This window comes from Colletotrichum chrysophilum (genome assembly GCF_026319265.1).
Source record: "Colletotrichum chrysophilum strain AFK26 chromosome Unknown scaffold_132, whole genome shotgun sequence".
Taxonomy (NCBI): domain Eukaryota; kingdom Fungi; phylum Ascomycota; class Sordariomycetes; order Glomerellales; family Glomerellaceae; genus Colletotrichum; species Colletotrichum chrysophilum.
In genome coordinates this window covers 33266-48685 of record NW_026517419.1, presented here as the reverse complement: position 1 = coordinate 48685, position 15420 = coordinate 33266, and the positions used below count along the sequence as shown (strand labels likewise).

Sequence of the window (15420 nt, the reverse complement as noted above, 5' to 3'; positions counted from 1 at the left end):
ACCAAGATATGATGACGAAATACATATTTCTCGCCTCGCTATACCTTCGACCTTTCAGTAAATTGAGTGAAACAGTGCTCAGTGCGACGCAGAAGAAATGATTTCTCACATCTCAGACCTTCCTAATCGGGCAGTCCTCCGTCTTATCTCTCTGAAGTTGGCGCCGCCACGGCAGAGCATGCGGGGGATCATCGGAGCTGATTTTTTGACGCCAATTTTTTCACGCACTAATGCAGGTGTAATCCGACAACAGTGCATCCAAGATTTCCGCCTCAACTCTTGGAAAAGCGTCTGACTTGTTTGCCAAGACCAGTCGATCGCTTTCGGGAATTGGTCGTCTGATAGGTTTCCCAAAAGTTTGTCTGCGCGTTTAAAGAATTGCTTCTCGGCCGAAATCGCGCCCGTTCCTGGCTATCAAGAACCCCGGCCCCCGGACACCAGCATTGTTGTTTAATTCCTGTCCCCGGCCGAGTTCGTCCAATGACACTTCGACAAGCACCCCTCCGCACGCTTGATCGGCATTAGAATCAACCTTAGCCCCGTACTTATGTGAACCTCGCGATTCCTGAAGAAGCAGGAGCACAAAAAAACGTGGTTTGCATCGCCAACCTCCATGGTCGTCTCCTCCTCTCCGATATGCACTCGCCCGGGCAACGCGGCATCTCCCTTACCGCCACCATGGATTCACCCGACCTTACGTCGCTCGTCCACATCGCACGTGGGCCCTTGGCGACCAACAAGAGATAAACGGCATGTAGCACACTCCTCAGAATGTAACATATAAGCCTTCCCTCCCCGTCTTCCCAGGACCATGGGGTCACTCTCAACCGCCCCCGTTCTCCTCCGCCAAGACCTCTCTTCCCTCCTCAGCGTAACACCCGCAATGGCCCGTCTCCTCCCGCTCGCCGTCTTGGCGTCCCCCCTCCTCCCCGGGGCCATGGCCTGGGGCTCCATGGGCCACGCCGCCGTCGCCTACATCGCCACCAACTTCGTCGCCCCCGAGACGAAGTCCTACATGCAGCAGCTCCTCGGCGACACCTCCGACGACTACCTCGCCTCCGTCTCCAGCTGGGCCGACTCCTACCGCTACACCACCGAGGGCGCCTTCACCTCCACCTTCCACTACATCGACGCCCTCGACGACCCCCCGGCCTCCTGCGGCGTCGACTTCGACCGCGACTGCGGGCCCACCGGCTGCATCGTCTCCGCGCTCGCCAACTACACCACGCGCATGCTGACCCCCTCCCTCTCCCTCGAGCAGCGCCAGATCGCCGCCAAGATGGTCATCCACTTCACCGGCGACATCGGCCAGCCGCTGCACTGCGAGAACCTCGAGCTCGGCGGCAACGGCATCGCCGTTGAGTTCGCCGGCGCCAGCACGAACCTGCACGCCGCGTGGGACACCAACATCCCGCAGAGCATCTCCGGCGGCAGCGGGCTCGCCGTTGCCAAGACGTGGGCCGCGAACCTGAGCACCGAGATCAGCGCCGGCGACTTCAAGAGCGCGGCTAAGTGCTGGACGCAGGGCTTGAGCCTGGCGGACCCGCAGGACATGGCGCTGCAGTGGGCGACGGAGAGCAATGCGTTCGTGTGCACTGTGGTTCTGCCTGAGGGCCGCGCTGGGGTTGAGGGGCTGGATATTAGTGGCGCGTATACGACGAGCGCGCAGCCTACTGTGAGCATGCAGATTGCGAAGCAGGGGTACAGGTGAGTTTTGAGAGCCATATCTCTTGAGAGTGTAGGCAAGCTGACAAAGTTTTTAGATTGGCCAAGTGGTTGGATGCCATTGTCGCCGAGATTGCTTAAATCCAGGCGAGGCGGTTTGCATGAGTGGTTGACGAGTGATGAGAAATGATGTTGAAAAGTATTGATGAAGGCACGCTTCATGGGCGGTCATGGGCCGATGTGCTGGGGTGTAATGTGTAGTCGCCATAGATTTCGCTTCGTCGAGCTGGTATAGTCCAATATCTATGAGCTTTTAGGAATCAAAACTGCGTAGTCTACCAATTGATGCTGAGAATGTCATGTCATACATGAGGCCGCTTGAAGTTTCTATGTCTGGGCTCTAGGTATTAAGCCTAGATTTATACTTCGATTGAGAACAGTAGTGCAGATGAGGCTCGTGGGAATAATAATAAAAACAGCAATAGAGGTGACAACGAGGATGATGATGAGAATAACGAGGATAGCAAGGGTAACATAGCAAGGGTAACAACTATGACGACGAGGACGATGAGGGTTGAAGACGAGGGAAGATGACACGACGAGGGACGAAGATGAGGGATGACGGCAGTTTTAGAGACAATGATAGGAGGAACAACATCAACGGCATAAGCGAGGATAGCGACACCAACGACGATAGTGCAGATCACGCATCAGCCCATAGGAAGCGTAGTCGCTCTGGCATTGGAAATGTAGCTGTACATATGCATGCGGCGGTGTTGCATACGGCGTCCCTGTCCATGTCCGGGCTTTTGAGAGTGGCTTCGTCAGCAGGAAATCAGAAGGCAATGCTTTCGTATATTTCAATCAGCATCCAGCCTTGCCTTTAAAGTTTGGGGTCACCTTTAGTAGCCTCTCTCAACATTGGCGCAACCTGTTTCCTGGAGTGCCTAATGTTCCCCTGACTCCACGCCATCCGCCACTCGTCCTCTCCAACCTGGTCCAACCTCCCCTCACCCCAGCTCTCCAGACCCAGGTCATCCTTCCACCCCTTTACAAAGTTCTTGCATACCTCGACAGCGTTCTTGTTAAATGCCCAAATGAATAGCTGCCGCTGAAACTTCCCATCGGGGTGCGCCGTCGTCATGATGATCCCGATATCCAGCTCCCTTTCCGCAGCCCACTTCCTAAATTCCTCGAGCAGGACGCTGTGGTCCCCATCGGCCTTGGACAGCAGGTACTCCAGATTCTGCACCACGGCCGAGACGCCCATGACGGTGGGCTTCGGGCCAGAGCCCTGGTCGTCCCACTGCTTGTAGTCCTTGCGGAAGATGTCGCGGAAGCCGAGCGAGGAGATGTCCTCCTTCACGTCGGAGATCTCGTTGAAGAAAGCGTTCCGGTCAAACTTTACGCCCGCAATCTTTTCAAGAAACTCCACGGCCGAGACGTCTTTGGGGGTCGTCTTGTCCTTGGACTGCAGGTTTGTTGTGTCGATCAAGATCGGCGCCAAAGCCAGCCTCGCCAGCTGCGCATCCTCCTCCTTCCCCTGCCCACCCTCGACGGCAGCCGCTTCCCACACCTGACGGCAGTACTCCACCACTAGACTCGCGCAGCTGCCGCACTTCTCCACCACGCGCGGCTCCTCCCCGGTTTCCGTCGGGACCACGCCCTCATCAGCATGGTGGTCCACACAACCCACCACTCGGCTCGCGAATCGCTTCGAAAGGGCGCCCGTAAGCGCGTTGTGGTCGACGAGAACCCAACGGGTGTCGTCTGCAGGAAGCGAGGGCGGGATATCGTCGAGGGTGAGTAGGTCAGCAGGCTTGAGGTCGGCATGAGCAAGGGCGGCCGTCATTTCAGGCCGCAGCTTGAGGTCGTCGCGGGGCAAGTTCGAAATGGGGATGTGCAGGGTGTGCGGGGGGTTCGTGGTGCGCAGGTAGGCGTAGATGACGGTGGAGCAGAGGGAGTCGAGGTCTGGTTCGGTACCATTAGCTTTGTCTTGTTCAAGAGAAAGGAAGCAGGACTTGGCGAAGAAACGTACCTGCAGACTCGTTTCCAACGACCAACGTCAAAGGGCTCTTTCTCTGCGCAGCAGGCGCGACCAGCGCAGAGCGCGCGCTGGAGAGGAAGGCGCGCAGAGATGTCCTGGCAGACATTCTGAGTCTGTCACCCTTTGGGCGTGGTGTTTCAGAGGGACGAAGTTGGAGCCGGGGTCACGATTGCTGACGAACTGCAGGGTAGAGTAAGACAGGGAATGACGTCGGCGTGTTTGGAGGGGTCCCGGTTTGTGGTGGTGACACAGCAGGAACTCCCCAAGCTTCCTACCTAGCTCCCCCGCCAGGCCGTAAGCGCGTTATCAGCGCAGCGCGGTCCGTTATCGCTTATCGCGCCTTTCCCCCCGCTATCGGCGCCACCTGGGCCCCTCATCGCGGGGCAATTTGTCACTGGACGCTTGAATCGTGGCTCGTCCGGGACCGCGGTGACAACGGCTTCTTTGTCCTCTAAAGGGCGCGAGGCTTCTCTTCTTGTTCCTTTCTATCGGCGCTTTGTTCCCCTTGTGCTTCTTGTCACTTTTCATCTCATAGATCTACATATCTTACATACGCGCTTCATCTCATATTGAGTCACTTCATTTCTTGCCCCTTTTTGAATATTCAGTACATATTTCAGCGAAACGATCGACAAGATGGGCTCCCAGGCACAGCGCATTCGCCTCGCCATCATCGAGGCAGACACGCCGCAGCCGCAGACGAATGCGCAGTATGGCGGCTACGGCGGCGTCTTCACCTCACTCCTGCGCCTGGCCGCGCTCTCCTCTGAGCCGCCCGCGCCGCTGGAGTCGATCCTCGATATCTCGGTCTACCACGCCGTCGGCGACGAGGCGGTCTACCCCGAGCTGGACTCCATCGACGCCATTCTCATCTCGGGCAGCAAGCACAACTCCTTCGACAACGACCCGTGGATCCTGAAGCTGGTCGACTTTACGAAGAAGTGCATCGAGAGCGATAGGGTGAGAGTCATTGGTGTCTGCTTCGGCCACCAGATCATCGGCCGTGCGCTCGGGGTGGAGGTCAAGAGGAGTGAGCTGGGCTGGGAGGTGGCTGTTGTCGATGTGAATCTTACGGAGAAGGGCAAGGAGCTGTTCAAGTTGGATAAGATGGTATGTTCTTTCCCTACATGCTCGTCGTGAGAATGAGGACAGACGGACTGACTGTTTACCAGCGCATCCACCAAATGCACCGCGACATTGTCACTGCCAACCCTCCTGGCGCGGAGTCTCTTGCCTACACCGATCTCTGCCCCGTCCAGGGCTTCTACGCGCCAAAGAAGTACATCACCGTCCAGGGCCACCCCGAGTTCACCGGCCCTATCGTCAGTGAAGTTCTCAACGTACGCCACAAGGCGGGTATCTTTAGTGATGAGATGTTTACCGATGCTATCAACCGCGCCAATATCGAGCACGACGGTGTTGCTATTGCGAGGGCTTTCCTGCGCTTCTTGAGGGAATGAAGTTGTAGATGATTTTGGTTTAGAGCAATAGACTAGCGATTATTTTGATATCCTCTTCTGCCTTCCTTTTAAAGTGTTCCTGCCGCGCTTTCCCATATTATGTCCTATGTGTGGAGGCTTTACTGCCTTCCTCTTTGGACCTTTGCGCCTTCTTATTCCATGTCCATATTCTCATGGCTTCCTTCCACGACTTTCTTTCTTTCAGTGTAGCTTCCCATACTTCCTTCCACACTCGACGTAGTTTCCGTCTTCAATATTGATCCTTCCTTCTTGATAGAGCCTCTCTCCACCCTGAGAAGTCCCAAGACTTATTTAAACCGGCCCCAGTCTCCGTTGGCAAGCTCAACCTCTCACAAACCTTTCAACCACCCAACCTTTCACAATCCTCCCACCTTCCCTCCTACCTTTCACCACTCAGACATCTTTCACTCACACATACCCTTCTTATCCGAGCAACACCTCTTATGACTTTCTCGAATCATCACTGAATCTGAATTCCATACGGAAGGCTCGATGTTCGGCTTCTCTCCGACCTCTGTTTCCTCCGTCTTTGGTGTCGTTTCTCCCGGTCTCAATCGCAACTTCCCCTTCCGACTCTTCCCTCCCATCGCTGCAACCCAACCTTCACGTGGCTTCCTTTCTACGTGTGAAGGCATTCGACATCAATTTCCTTCTCGACTCACCTTCCTCAACCATTTCAATCTCACCATTCAATCATCACGGCAGTTTCCACAAGCCTTCACCTGACCAAATTTGGGCGATGCTCGTTGCCTGAAGAGCTTTTTGACTCTCAAGGTTGCAATCCTACTCTCTCACGACCTTACCTCTCCGTCAAAAACGAGTCACAAACCTTTCTACAACTCATACCCACCACTCATCATGGCAACTCCTCCTAGAGATGAGGAGCCGCAGAACGCCGACGACCTGAAGAAAAGGCAATTCTCCTTCATGTTCGATGAAGAGGGCAATTACAACGAGACGCAGGCTTTTCAGGCGCTCTAGGAAGCGACGTATGGAAACACTCAACATGAGGACATCATTGACCAAACAATCCGCGAGACTTTCGAGGAAAGCCAGACCCCGAGTACCGCTTCAGACGACCGCCATACACACCTTTTGCAGGAACAGCATGACGAGCCAAGCGAGCTCTTCGTCCCAGTCAACGGTGAAGAGAGCGACGTTCTAACACCCCCTCAGAATGAGCCCCAAGTCAGGGAAGAGCCCGAATCCGATGACGACCTCATGATCATCGACGTCCAGGATGCATCCGAAAAGGCCCGAAAGGAATGGTCCAAGCCACGCGACCCATGGACAGTCGACCTTACGGATGTCAAGCAGGAGCCCATGGAGGGGTCTTTTGATCTTACGTATGTCAAGGAGGAGCCTATGGATGAATCCTTTAGCCTTCGCCACGCCCAGCCTTCAGGGATGGAATCTTCTCCTGAAGGCGACACACAATCGACGAAGGTCAAAAGCGAGAACGAAGCCCTCGGCAAACGCAGAGCTGAGCTGGCTGCTAAGCTTGTGTCTAGCACGTTGAGTAAGGAAGACATCGCCGAGTTGGCGCAGATCACCGAGCAGCTTCAAGCAGAAGATTCAAATGCATCAATCAGCACAGACACCCCCGGCGAGAACAAGAAACGCAGGGCGCCTGCGAAGAATGCAGCTGAGTACTTCGCCCGCGAGCAAGAGAAGGAAGAAGAATCAGAGAAGAAACGACAGGAGCGCAGTTCAAAGAGAGGATCAACAGGAAAGACCTCTCAGTCATCCAAGCGTCAGAAACTTTCGGCAAGACAGAAACGACAGCTTGAACAGGGAGCACAACGCCTTCAGAGCATGCGAGGACTCACAGATGCCATTCAAGAACGAGCAGAGCAAGGTGAACTGCCAGAAGAGCCAGTCATTCAAGCGACTCGCAAGAACGATCAACTGAGACAGATGGCAGAAGCCGCCCCTGAGGGCACCGACACAGACCTTCTGCGAGATCAAATGAGAGAGCTGAGAAGAGCAACCCAAGTATGGGGTGAGAGTGGCTGCCTCCCGAGAGACAGTAAATGGAAGATTCGGGGCATGCAAAGCCTGCTGCCAAATCACCAGATCGTCGTTGGTGCTTGGATGCTTGGACGAGAGTTGAAGCAGACTCGGGACCTTCCTCGGGGAGGCATTTTGGCAGATGCTATGGGTATGGGGAAAACAATCGAAACCCTTTCATGCATTGTCGGCAATCAAGCGCCCGATCATATCAAAGAAGCGGGGAAGGGTGCCACTCTGATCGTTTGTCAATCCGGGCAGATGATAGAGCAGTGGAAGTCGGAAAACAAGAAGCATTGCGAGGACAAGAAGTTTTCCGCAAACATCGTGCATTACAGAGTCGGCAATAACATGGACCTCGACCTACTGGCGTCTTTCAACATCGTGTAAGTAATTTATGCAAACGAATGTCTAGCAGAAGTTAACACAATGACACAGGCTTGCAAGTTACAATCAGGTCAGGGACGGCATACCATCTACCAAAGTGCGACAGCAGATGCTTGAACAGATCAAAGACCCCGAGAAGTACAATGAATGGCTGGAAGCGGAGACGGGGGATCTATTCCAGATCGAGTGGTTGAGGGTTGTCCTCGATGAAGCTCACATGATCAAAAACTTCAAGATGCACTGTTAGTTTCAAGAGTCCTCGCGATTTACAAGGCCTGGCTGACTTACTTGCAACAGCTTCGTTCTCCTGCTGCGAGCTCAAGGCCAAATACCGGTGGGCAGTGTCGGGAACCCCACTGGTCAACGATTCTCAAGGTAAGCCGTATCATTGTCTCAGTCGATGCATTATTCTGACTTTTCGCAGAGCTTTTCTCGCCCTTGAAGTTTCTCAAGTTCAATGTCGGAGACATCGGTGATTATGTGCGAGAATTCGTCCAAGCGGTATGGCTTGCAACCACGTGTTCGTACGCACAGAAATCTGACGCACTCGCAGGACGACGCTGAACAGAGGCAAAATCAACTTGCCTACGATCTGATGTACAGGAGGTTAGTTTTCGATTCATGAATCAACAGATGCGGAGTAATGTTGACTTTCAAATAGAACTCACTCAGACGAATTCCTCGGCCATCGAATACTCAATCTCAAACCCACCCACCCGACACATCAGTACCTGAAGCTCTCGAAAGAAGAGACAGTGGTATTCCGGTTAGTTTTTCGAAAGATTCTGGGACTCTGTTCTCATTCTAATTCTTCGCAGAATGATGGAAAGATGCTTCAGACGCCAAGTCAATCAGGATTTGGCAGCTGGCATTGCCGAACGACAGATTTTGTGCTACTTGGTCATGCTTCTTCGCCTTCGACAAGCTTCTACGCATCCCTTTCTTCTTGAAGGAGTGATGGGCGAGTACTTCACACTCAAGGATTTGGAAATCACCAAGAAGCGTCTTGCACAGTTGAAAGGTCAGCAGACGATCTATGAACAGATCGGCACTTGGGAGAAACGACATGAGATGTCGGGTGATCGCATGCTAGCGGTTATTGCAGAGGCAGAGCGCAGAAGAGCAGAAGGCACTACTGAGAGTAGGCTCAAGGACGTTCTACATCAAAGCATGAGAGACGCCGCCTCAGACGAGAGACGGAACCAGCGTTACGAGACTCCAGATTCGGAAGCAGGGGCCGTCATTATTGAGGATGACCGCGACGATGTTGACAGCGTGGACGATGTGTTGGAGGACTGCGATGGCATGGTTCCTGTGGAATACCTTCCCGGGTTCCGAGCTGGTCAGCATGAGAACGACCAAAAAAGCTCCGAGAAAGACGAACAGTATCTCAAGCCTTTTGGATTGAGTGACTTTGGTTCGTACTTCGACATGGACAGACAGCTGGACTACTTGGCCAGGCTGGAGGCTCTTGAGATTGCCAAATGCATCGTTTGCAACAGAATGCCAGTCAATGCAGTACAGGGAAAAGGAAAGGTACGTTGAAAAATCTCCTCTATGTGCTTGGACTCTCTCTAACATGGAAAGTGCGAACACATTTTCTGCTCCAGGTGTCTGGTGAAACATTTCGCAAAGAAGGTAAATCTGCCACACCCAAGCTCAAGGATCAGAGCTAAACCTCAGTTCAGGGAAGAAACTGCTTGTACCCCAAATGCCGCAAGATATTCGGTGAGCCGGTAAGACTTCAGGGATATGAAGGAGAAGACTCCGATGGCGATTCAGATGTCGAAGCCCATTCTCCAGGCAAACGAAAGGGCCGCAAAGAGAAGGAGTATATGAAGGGGTTCGACTACGGAGGGTTCCAGCCTTACGAGGATGACAAGGAAGGCAAGAAGCCACTGCGATTTCTGCAGATCAGCGACAGAAAATACGACACACCGGTCACCCCAAGTGCAAAGACAGTAGCACTAAAGGAAACCATCCTGAGGTGGCAGCTTGAAGCACCGGATGAGAAAATCATCAGTGAGTTCCTGATCCAAGTTTCTGCGAATGGTTTCTAACAAACTGTCCTATTTAGTTTTCAGTCAATTCAATGTATGCATGAAGGTCGTTGCCCGCATGCTCGAAGCCGAAGCAATTGATTTCGCCTATCTGAGTGGCTCCATGACAACTGAACAGCGCAAGAAGGCTGTCGAGGAGTTTGAAAAGGGCACAACCGTTAAGGTTCTTATCGCGTCGCTGCGTGCCGGAGGTACGGCCCTGAACCTGACCCGGGGCAACCGAGTTGTGCTCATGGAGCTCTGGTGGAATCACGCTGTCGAGCAGCAAGCTTTTGCTCGTGTCTTCCGCATGGGCCAGACCAAGGAGACTCACTTTCTGCGATTTATTGTCAACACGGACATAGAGCAGCGCATGCTCGGTATGCAGGTTGACAAAATTCTGGCCATCGATGCAGCCTTGCAGGACGGCGGACCCAGAGCACCTAAACTTTCTGTCGAAGACATTGCGTCTCTCTTGGGCAAGGTCGTCAGAGACGATACCGGCAAGATGATCCGTGTTGTTGCGGACTACTCAGATGAAGAAGAAGATGACGAGGATGACAATGAGCCTCACAGTGCAACTGCGGCGGTCGCTCGGTTAGACGAGGAACCGGGTCTCCCTGGCTTTGTTGTCCCTGATGACGAGCTCGAGTACGAAGATGCCGAGGAGTAGGCTTCAAGGGCCGATGCCAGAGACGGCTCTTGGCAAATCATCGGGAAGCTTAAGAAGAGGAGGGAAACTCTCCGAACAACTCTTTCGAACAACAAACCCTCTTTCGCTGGCAATACCTGGCGACACGACTTGCATAACATTTTCAGCATTCCGTTTCTTCGATTTTCGACACAACACGACATAATTTCTACAACACATGATCGTATTGCACCTCATCATTTCACGAGCATCGCTGATTTCGCGACTTCTTATTTCTTTACGTTTCTCGCATTTTGAAACTTCTTCACCGCACACATTTGGCTTGGATGATTGGCTCTGGATTTGGGATGCATTTGGAAGTCAGGGCAATGGTTCAAGCTTGAAGACTTGGGAACGCACGGATTGGGATAAGGGGATTTAATGGCATTTTCGGAGGACGGGATATGAGGAGGCGTCATGTTACCTCATTCGATGGCTTCCGGCCGCGCTTTCTGGTTTCTCATCATAGATACACTCTTAGAGATGGAGTGCTGATGTTTCCACGAGCCACTGCAAATACAAAAGTTTCTGATTTTAGAATTGCTTCCGTCCAGGATAATGTCACTGGCGAGGGGGAAGTTGATTATAAACACCCGTTCAGAGATTGCGCATCGCTTGAGCCTACTTCAAAGGCATGTCTGGCGCCCGTGTTTGCGAGTCGGATGCTTTCGGCACCAACCGCCGAATTCAAGTGTGGTAGAGGAGAGACAGGGCAAGAACCAAAAAAAGGGGACGGTGGCATGATTATTAACAAGGCAAAGATTCGTCCATCATCAAAGGGTAGACAATGCATGTTCTCTTCGCCCTCAGAAAAGGACCCATGCCTAAGCTAAGGATTCAACGGTACCAAGTCAAGACGCCAGATCAGGGCTCGAACGAGGACAATATTGAGAGTTACTTGAAAGACACTCGCGTCTGTCATATCGAAGAGCACAAAAGAGAATGAGTAGCGGTACTATAGGAGAGGAACACAGGGACGACGGGGGGCGGGGGGACAATGAGGAGGAAGACGATAAGGAGCGAGAGAGGCGTAACGGGTCACTGATGAATAAAGTGGCCAGCTTCAACTTATGGCTCCGTAGGTAGCTGTTTCGCGAGAGAGGAACGTTGTATGATATCTGCCCAAAAATTACAGAAGGTTTTCCTCAAACCGGAAGAGGCATAATTTGCTGCTGCTAGCTACGAGGGAGGCATGTCAGCCTAACAGCGATACCTGCAGGCTGCTGCTTCTGTTGTGGATGAGACATGCCAGCCACATATCTCAGATACTTGTACATCTTACTGCCACATTCGGCACCATGGTTTCTTGCAAGGGCCTGCAATTGGTCCGAGCAGGTTATTGAGGGCGATTAGACTCAGCTCGCCACAAAAAGGCTTGGGTAGATTTGCAGTCTGTCCGCTTCTTTCTCAGACCTTTCGACAGCATGGTCATTCCATTGAATGGACGGTGTTTTAGTTGCCTTGAATATGTCGTAACTACGGCCATTCCTCTTCTTTACACTCAACCTGGCGGCAGGCCTAAGATGCAATGTAGTCCGCCTTGCAACCGATTGATAACCTCTCGTTCCCCTGCGATTCCTGGCAAGTTTTTGGAAGCCTTGTTATCCACTCAAACCTTCGGTCCTGAGATTCTCTGAACACCGACAAAAGGAATACAACTTTCTTCACACATTGCTTTCGTTCATAATGAATGAAGCCCAGAAGCTATCGGCACCGGGCGTCAGAAGGAAGCCACTTCCTCATGGTGCTGAGACACGCCACAGTGGATCAAACACCGACAACTATCCACCAGAATCTCAATCTCTAACTCGGCATCAGCAAAACACTTCTACTCATGACCCATCCCTAGCGCTTTCGGCAGATGATCTGAGATTTCTGCTCGATAACAGAGACTCGCTGGAACAAGACAGAGTTGTCGCAAAGCCCAGCCCAACTCCTCCTATAATGACGCCGTCATCGGCCACCGAGAGCATCAGCGCAACATCGGGCCTTTCTAACCAACTAACAGAGACACCAAAAGCCACGACAAATGGTCGTTCAAAGCAGGAAACGACCGATGGAAATGATGATAAGATATCTGAGAGAATACATGATGAGCCGAAATCATGGGGTATAACACTTCTTGCTTGGTGGCAGGAACTGACAAGGCTAGTCGGGGGGCATGGGGGGCAATCCAGCTTGTAAAGACAACGAAAGGGTGGTATGTGATTGTGAACCTATCGGCAGTTCTTTTTACTAATTGATCTGGCTTCCAGGTCACCTGGAATCATCTCGATGGTCCTTCTCGTCACATCTGTACTTACATCAACCTTGACCCAGTCTACAGTGACATACCCAACACGTTTGACTCTGTTGTCGGCAAAACCTGCGCTATCACGAGCAGTCAAAGTCCCGGATCGCACCCCACACGCAGGCGATATGTGTAAGGCATCAAATTCCATCTCGGATCGAGGTCTGCTGACTCCAAATCAGGGCTTCACATGAACCCTTTGTTTGATAACGGTGTCTACTCTGGGCTTCACCATAGTTACGACCAGGAATTCCCGTTCGAGCAGCCACGATGTCCTACAACCGAGTGTAGGTGGAATGACTTCAGTTCACTTGGACTTTGTGTCAAGACGGCTAACATTACCGACTCATTCAATGTTACCTATAAGGAGGGGAGGGCTTCTGGTCAGGGCCCGCTCGCAAACCTAACTCAAGCGCACCTGAAGATCACCCAGATGCCCTTTGACAAGCCGCGCAATCGAAGTGTCTACTTGGTGAACAAGAGTAATCTCACCTATTTTCTCGGGAATCAGACAGCCAACAAAATTGGCGCTATGGAGATTTTATTCTATTACTGCGTACAGCGCTTCAAGGTCTCTATTGAGAACAATATCGCGTCTCGACCTATCGTTTCAACCTCAGCCGATCGAAAAGATGACTTCTATGAGTATATGAACGGGACGCGCATCAAATTCGATGCACTTAAAATACCTGAAGAGCCCGGCACATTTTTCCCGTTAACTCCAGTAATGACGCTCGTCCTGAATGTAAGCTTAACAGCCGCGTTCAACAACACATATTATGAGACCTGGGAAAGAGAATATGGACATATTCGTGGTCTCGCATCGACTAGATACTTTAACGTTCTCAACCTCGTCCGTAACGAAGACGCAGCGTTGGGCGAAGGTTTACTTGGGGACGCAATCCGAAACATTACTAACAACGTGGCTAGAGGCGTGACCGCAACGTAAGTCGTTTTGCGCTGTTATTCTCCATCCCAGATCAAAGCAACTAATTTGTTTCCTGTTCCCTAGCTTTTTCGACCCTTCAACGAATGTCACCGGCGAAGCATACGTGACAGAGACGTACGTCTTTGTGAGATGGGGCTGGCTGGCGTTTATATCGGCTCAAGTCCTGCTTTCAATCTTGCTGGTGGGTGTGGCCATCATCCAAACCAGGCAGGCCGGGCTCGGGGTGGCGAAGAGCTCGATTCTGCCATCCTTCTTTGCAATAAACTCACAGGATAAGCACGCTCTAGAGCAAGAAGGCACTAGAAGCATTCAGCAGAAGGAGATGGAAAGCATGATACAAAACAAGTCTGGAGCAGGTTGGCGCCTTGGGCTGACAGAGCGCGGTTGGATTCTTAAGCGATGAGAATGGAGTTATATTTGTCAGGGAACCTCGCTCACAGTCTCGTCCTTATTATTGTTCTTATCGTTGTCGTCGTTATCGTCCATCATGCCTATCGTTATACATATACTACCCGCCTGGTTAGCCAGAGGTACCACCTGGATAGCATAGTTCATGTTCTATCGCAAGCAGGACAGACAGACCAGGACTAAATGACAACGATAACTTAAGGCGGAATATTGGGAGATGACAGACGCGGCAGAGAGGAACAAATTCCAACGTAGGTAGTGGATGTCAGCTCAAATTCTAAGAAAATGTAGCAGGTCGATTGCTTTTGAGAACCGAGGCCTCCATGTTCATCTCCATGGAATCCCTTTGGGCGACCATCGACATGTCTTGGCGCCGCATACTTGTAAGCAATGACCAACGGACCGTCTGATGACTTGTGGTTCATCACTATCCGGAGGCCAGAGCCAAGCTTCCACATGCAAGGATGGCTTCATGTAGAACGGCGTAGTCCAATCAAGATGTCGCAAACCCGCATGCATTGGACTAACAACCACAAACGATCAAAACAGGTGGGGTGAGCCAACTTCCCCCTCACTTCTCCCATCTGTTGAAGTTTTCTGGACGAAAGAACGGCGTTAAAGTCGAGGAAAGGGACGCAAGATGATTGAGCCCACCGCTGACAACCCTCAAGCTGAGGTTTGTACCCATTCAACTGCTACTTTACGGCACGCCAGATTTGACACCCCGTAGGACACCCGTGCCGATGACGATGCGTCCTCAATCGGCGATGCGGTAGGTTGTGTGATGATCAATTCGGTCATTCTGTCTCTTCTAACCAACCATAGTCGACGCAGGACTCATTGGCGTCTCTACGATCAAGCATCTTAGACTACCGAAGGGAGAATGGCCGCACGTATCACCGGCTTAGTGACGGCAGTAAGTTTCTACGTCTCATGACAGGTGGCTCAACTGACCACATACGCCAGAATATGTTCTTCCAAATGATGGGGTCAGCATTAATATCGCATATGACATCGATTGAATAATCTAACAGATGCCCGTGAAGCGAGAGCAAGACCGCTTGAGTAACCAAGACTTGGCACACATGCGTTCATCGCTGACGCGGGACAACTAACCTGAAGACATTACACACCATCTTTGGACCTTGACTTGGGACGGCGAGCTATGCAACTGTCCCAAGAAAGACGGCGCAGAAAGGGTCTTGGATGTTGGCACTGGAACGGGAATCTGGACCCTTGACTTTGGTAAGCTGTTCTCAGTCCATTAAGTGGCAACATGACAGAGTTGACATTTGACAGCGGACGACCATCCAGAAGCATCGGTAGGTTCTTTTATGACGGAATATCTCAAACAAGTCCAAGCAATGACTTGCCCTTAGGTCATCGGTGTTGATCTCAGTCCAATTCAACCTGGCTAGTATGTTTATTCGAGCCCTATCATATTAATTTACTA

General features: G+C 51.9%; 5 protein-coding genes across 5 annotated transcripts; 4 read left to right on the top strand and 1 right to left on the bottom strand.

Moving 5' to 3' along the window:
* Positions 1–883: 883 nt before the first annotated feature.
* COL26b_011173 (uncharacterized protein) lies at positions 884–1806 on the top strand (the record flags this gene model as incomplete). Its single annotated transcript, XM_053183847.1, has 2 exons — positions 884–1707; positions 1764–1806. 2 exons carry the CDS (start codon positions 884–886, stop codon positions 1804–1806), a joined length of 867 nt encoding a protein of 288 aa, XP_053032197.1.
* A 742-nt stretch (positions 1807–2548) lies between these two features.
* COL26b_011172 (uncharacterized protein) lies at positions 2549–3818 on the bottom strand (the record flags this gene model as incomplete). The annotated part of the gene is made up of 2 exons (XM_053183846.1): positions 2549–3636; positions 3704–3818. The coding sequence occupies 2 exons, from the start codon at positions 3816–3818 to the stop codon at positions 2549–2551; spliced, it is 1203 nt and encodes a 400-aa protein (XP_053032196.1).
* A 530-nt stretch (positions 3819–4348) lies between these two features.
* COL26b_011171 (uncharacterized protein) lies at positions 4349–5172 on the top strand (the record flags this gene model as incomplete). The annotated part of the gene is made up of 2 exons (XM_053183845.1): positions 4349–4822; positions 4885–5172. The coding sequence occupies 2 exons, from the start codon at positions 4349–4351 to the stop codon at positions 5170–5172; spliced, it is 762 nt and encodes a 253-aa protein (XP_053032195.1).
* Positions 5173–6199: 1027 nt separating this feature from the next.
* COL26b_011170 (uncharacterized protein) lies at positions 6200–8215 on the top strand (the record flags this gene model as incomplete). Its single annotated transcript, XM_053183844.1, has 6 exons — positions 6200–6256; positions 6295–7589; positions 7642–7832; positions 7888–7965; positions 8015–8091; positions 8144–8215. The coding sequence occupies 6 exons, from the start codon at positions 6200–6202 to the stop codon at positions 8213–8215; spliced, it is 1770 nt and encodes a 589-aa protein (XP_053032194.1).
* Positions 8216–8547: 332 nt separating this feature from the next.
* COL26b_011169 (uncharacterized protein) lies at positions 8548–10302 on the top strand (the record flags this gene model as incomplete). Its single annotated transcript, XM_053183843.1, has 4 exons — positions 8548–9126; positions 9178–9200; positions 9284–9612; positions 9668–10302. The coding sequence occupies 4 exons, from the start codon at positions 8548–8550 to the stop codon at positions 10300–10302; spliced, it is 1566 nt and encodes a 521-aa protein (XP_053032193.1).
* Positions 10303–15420: the final 5118 nt, after the last annotated feature.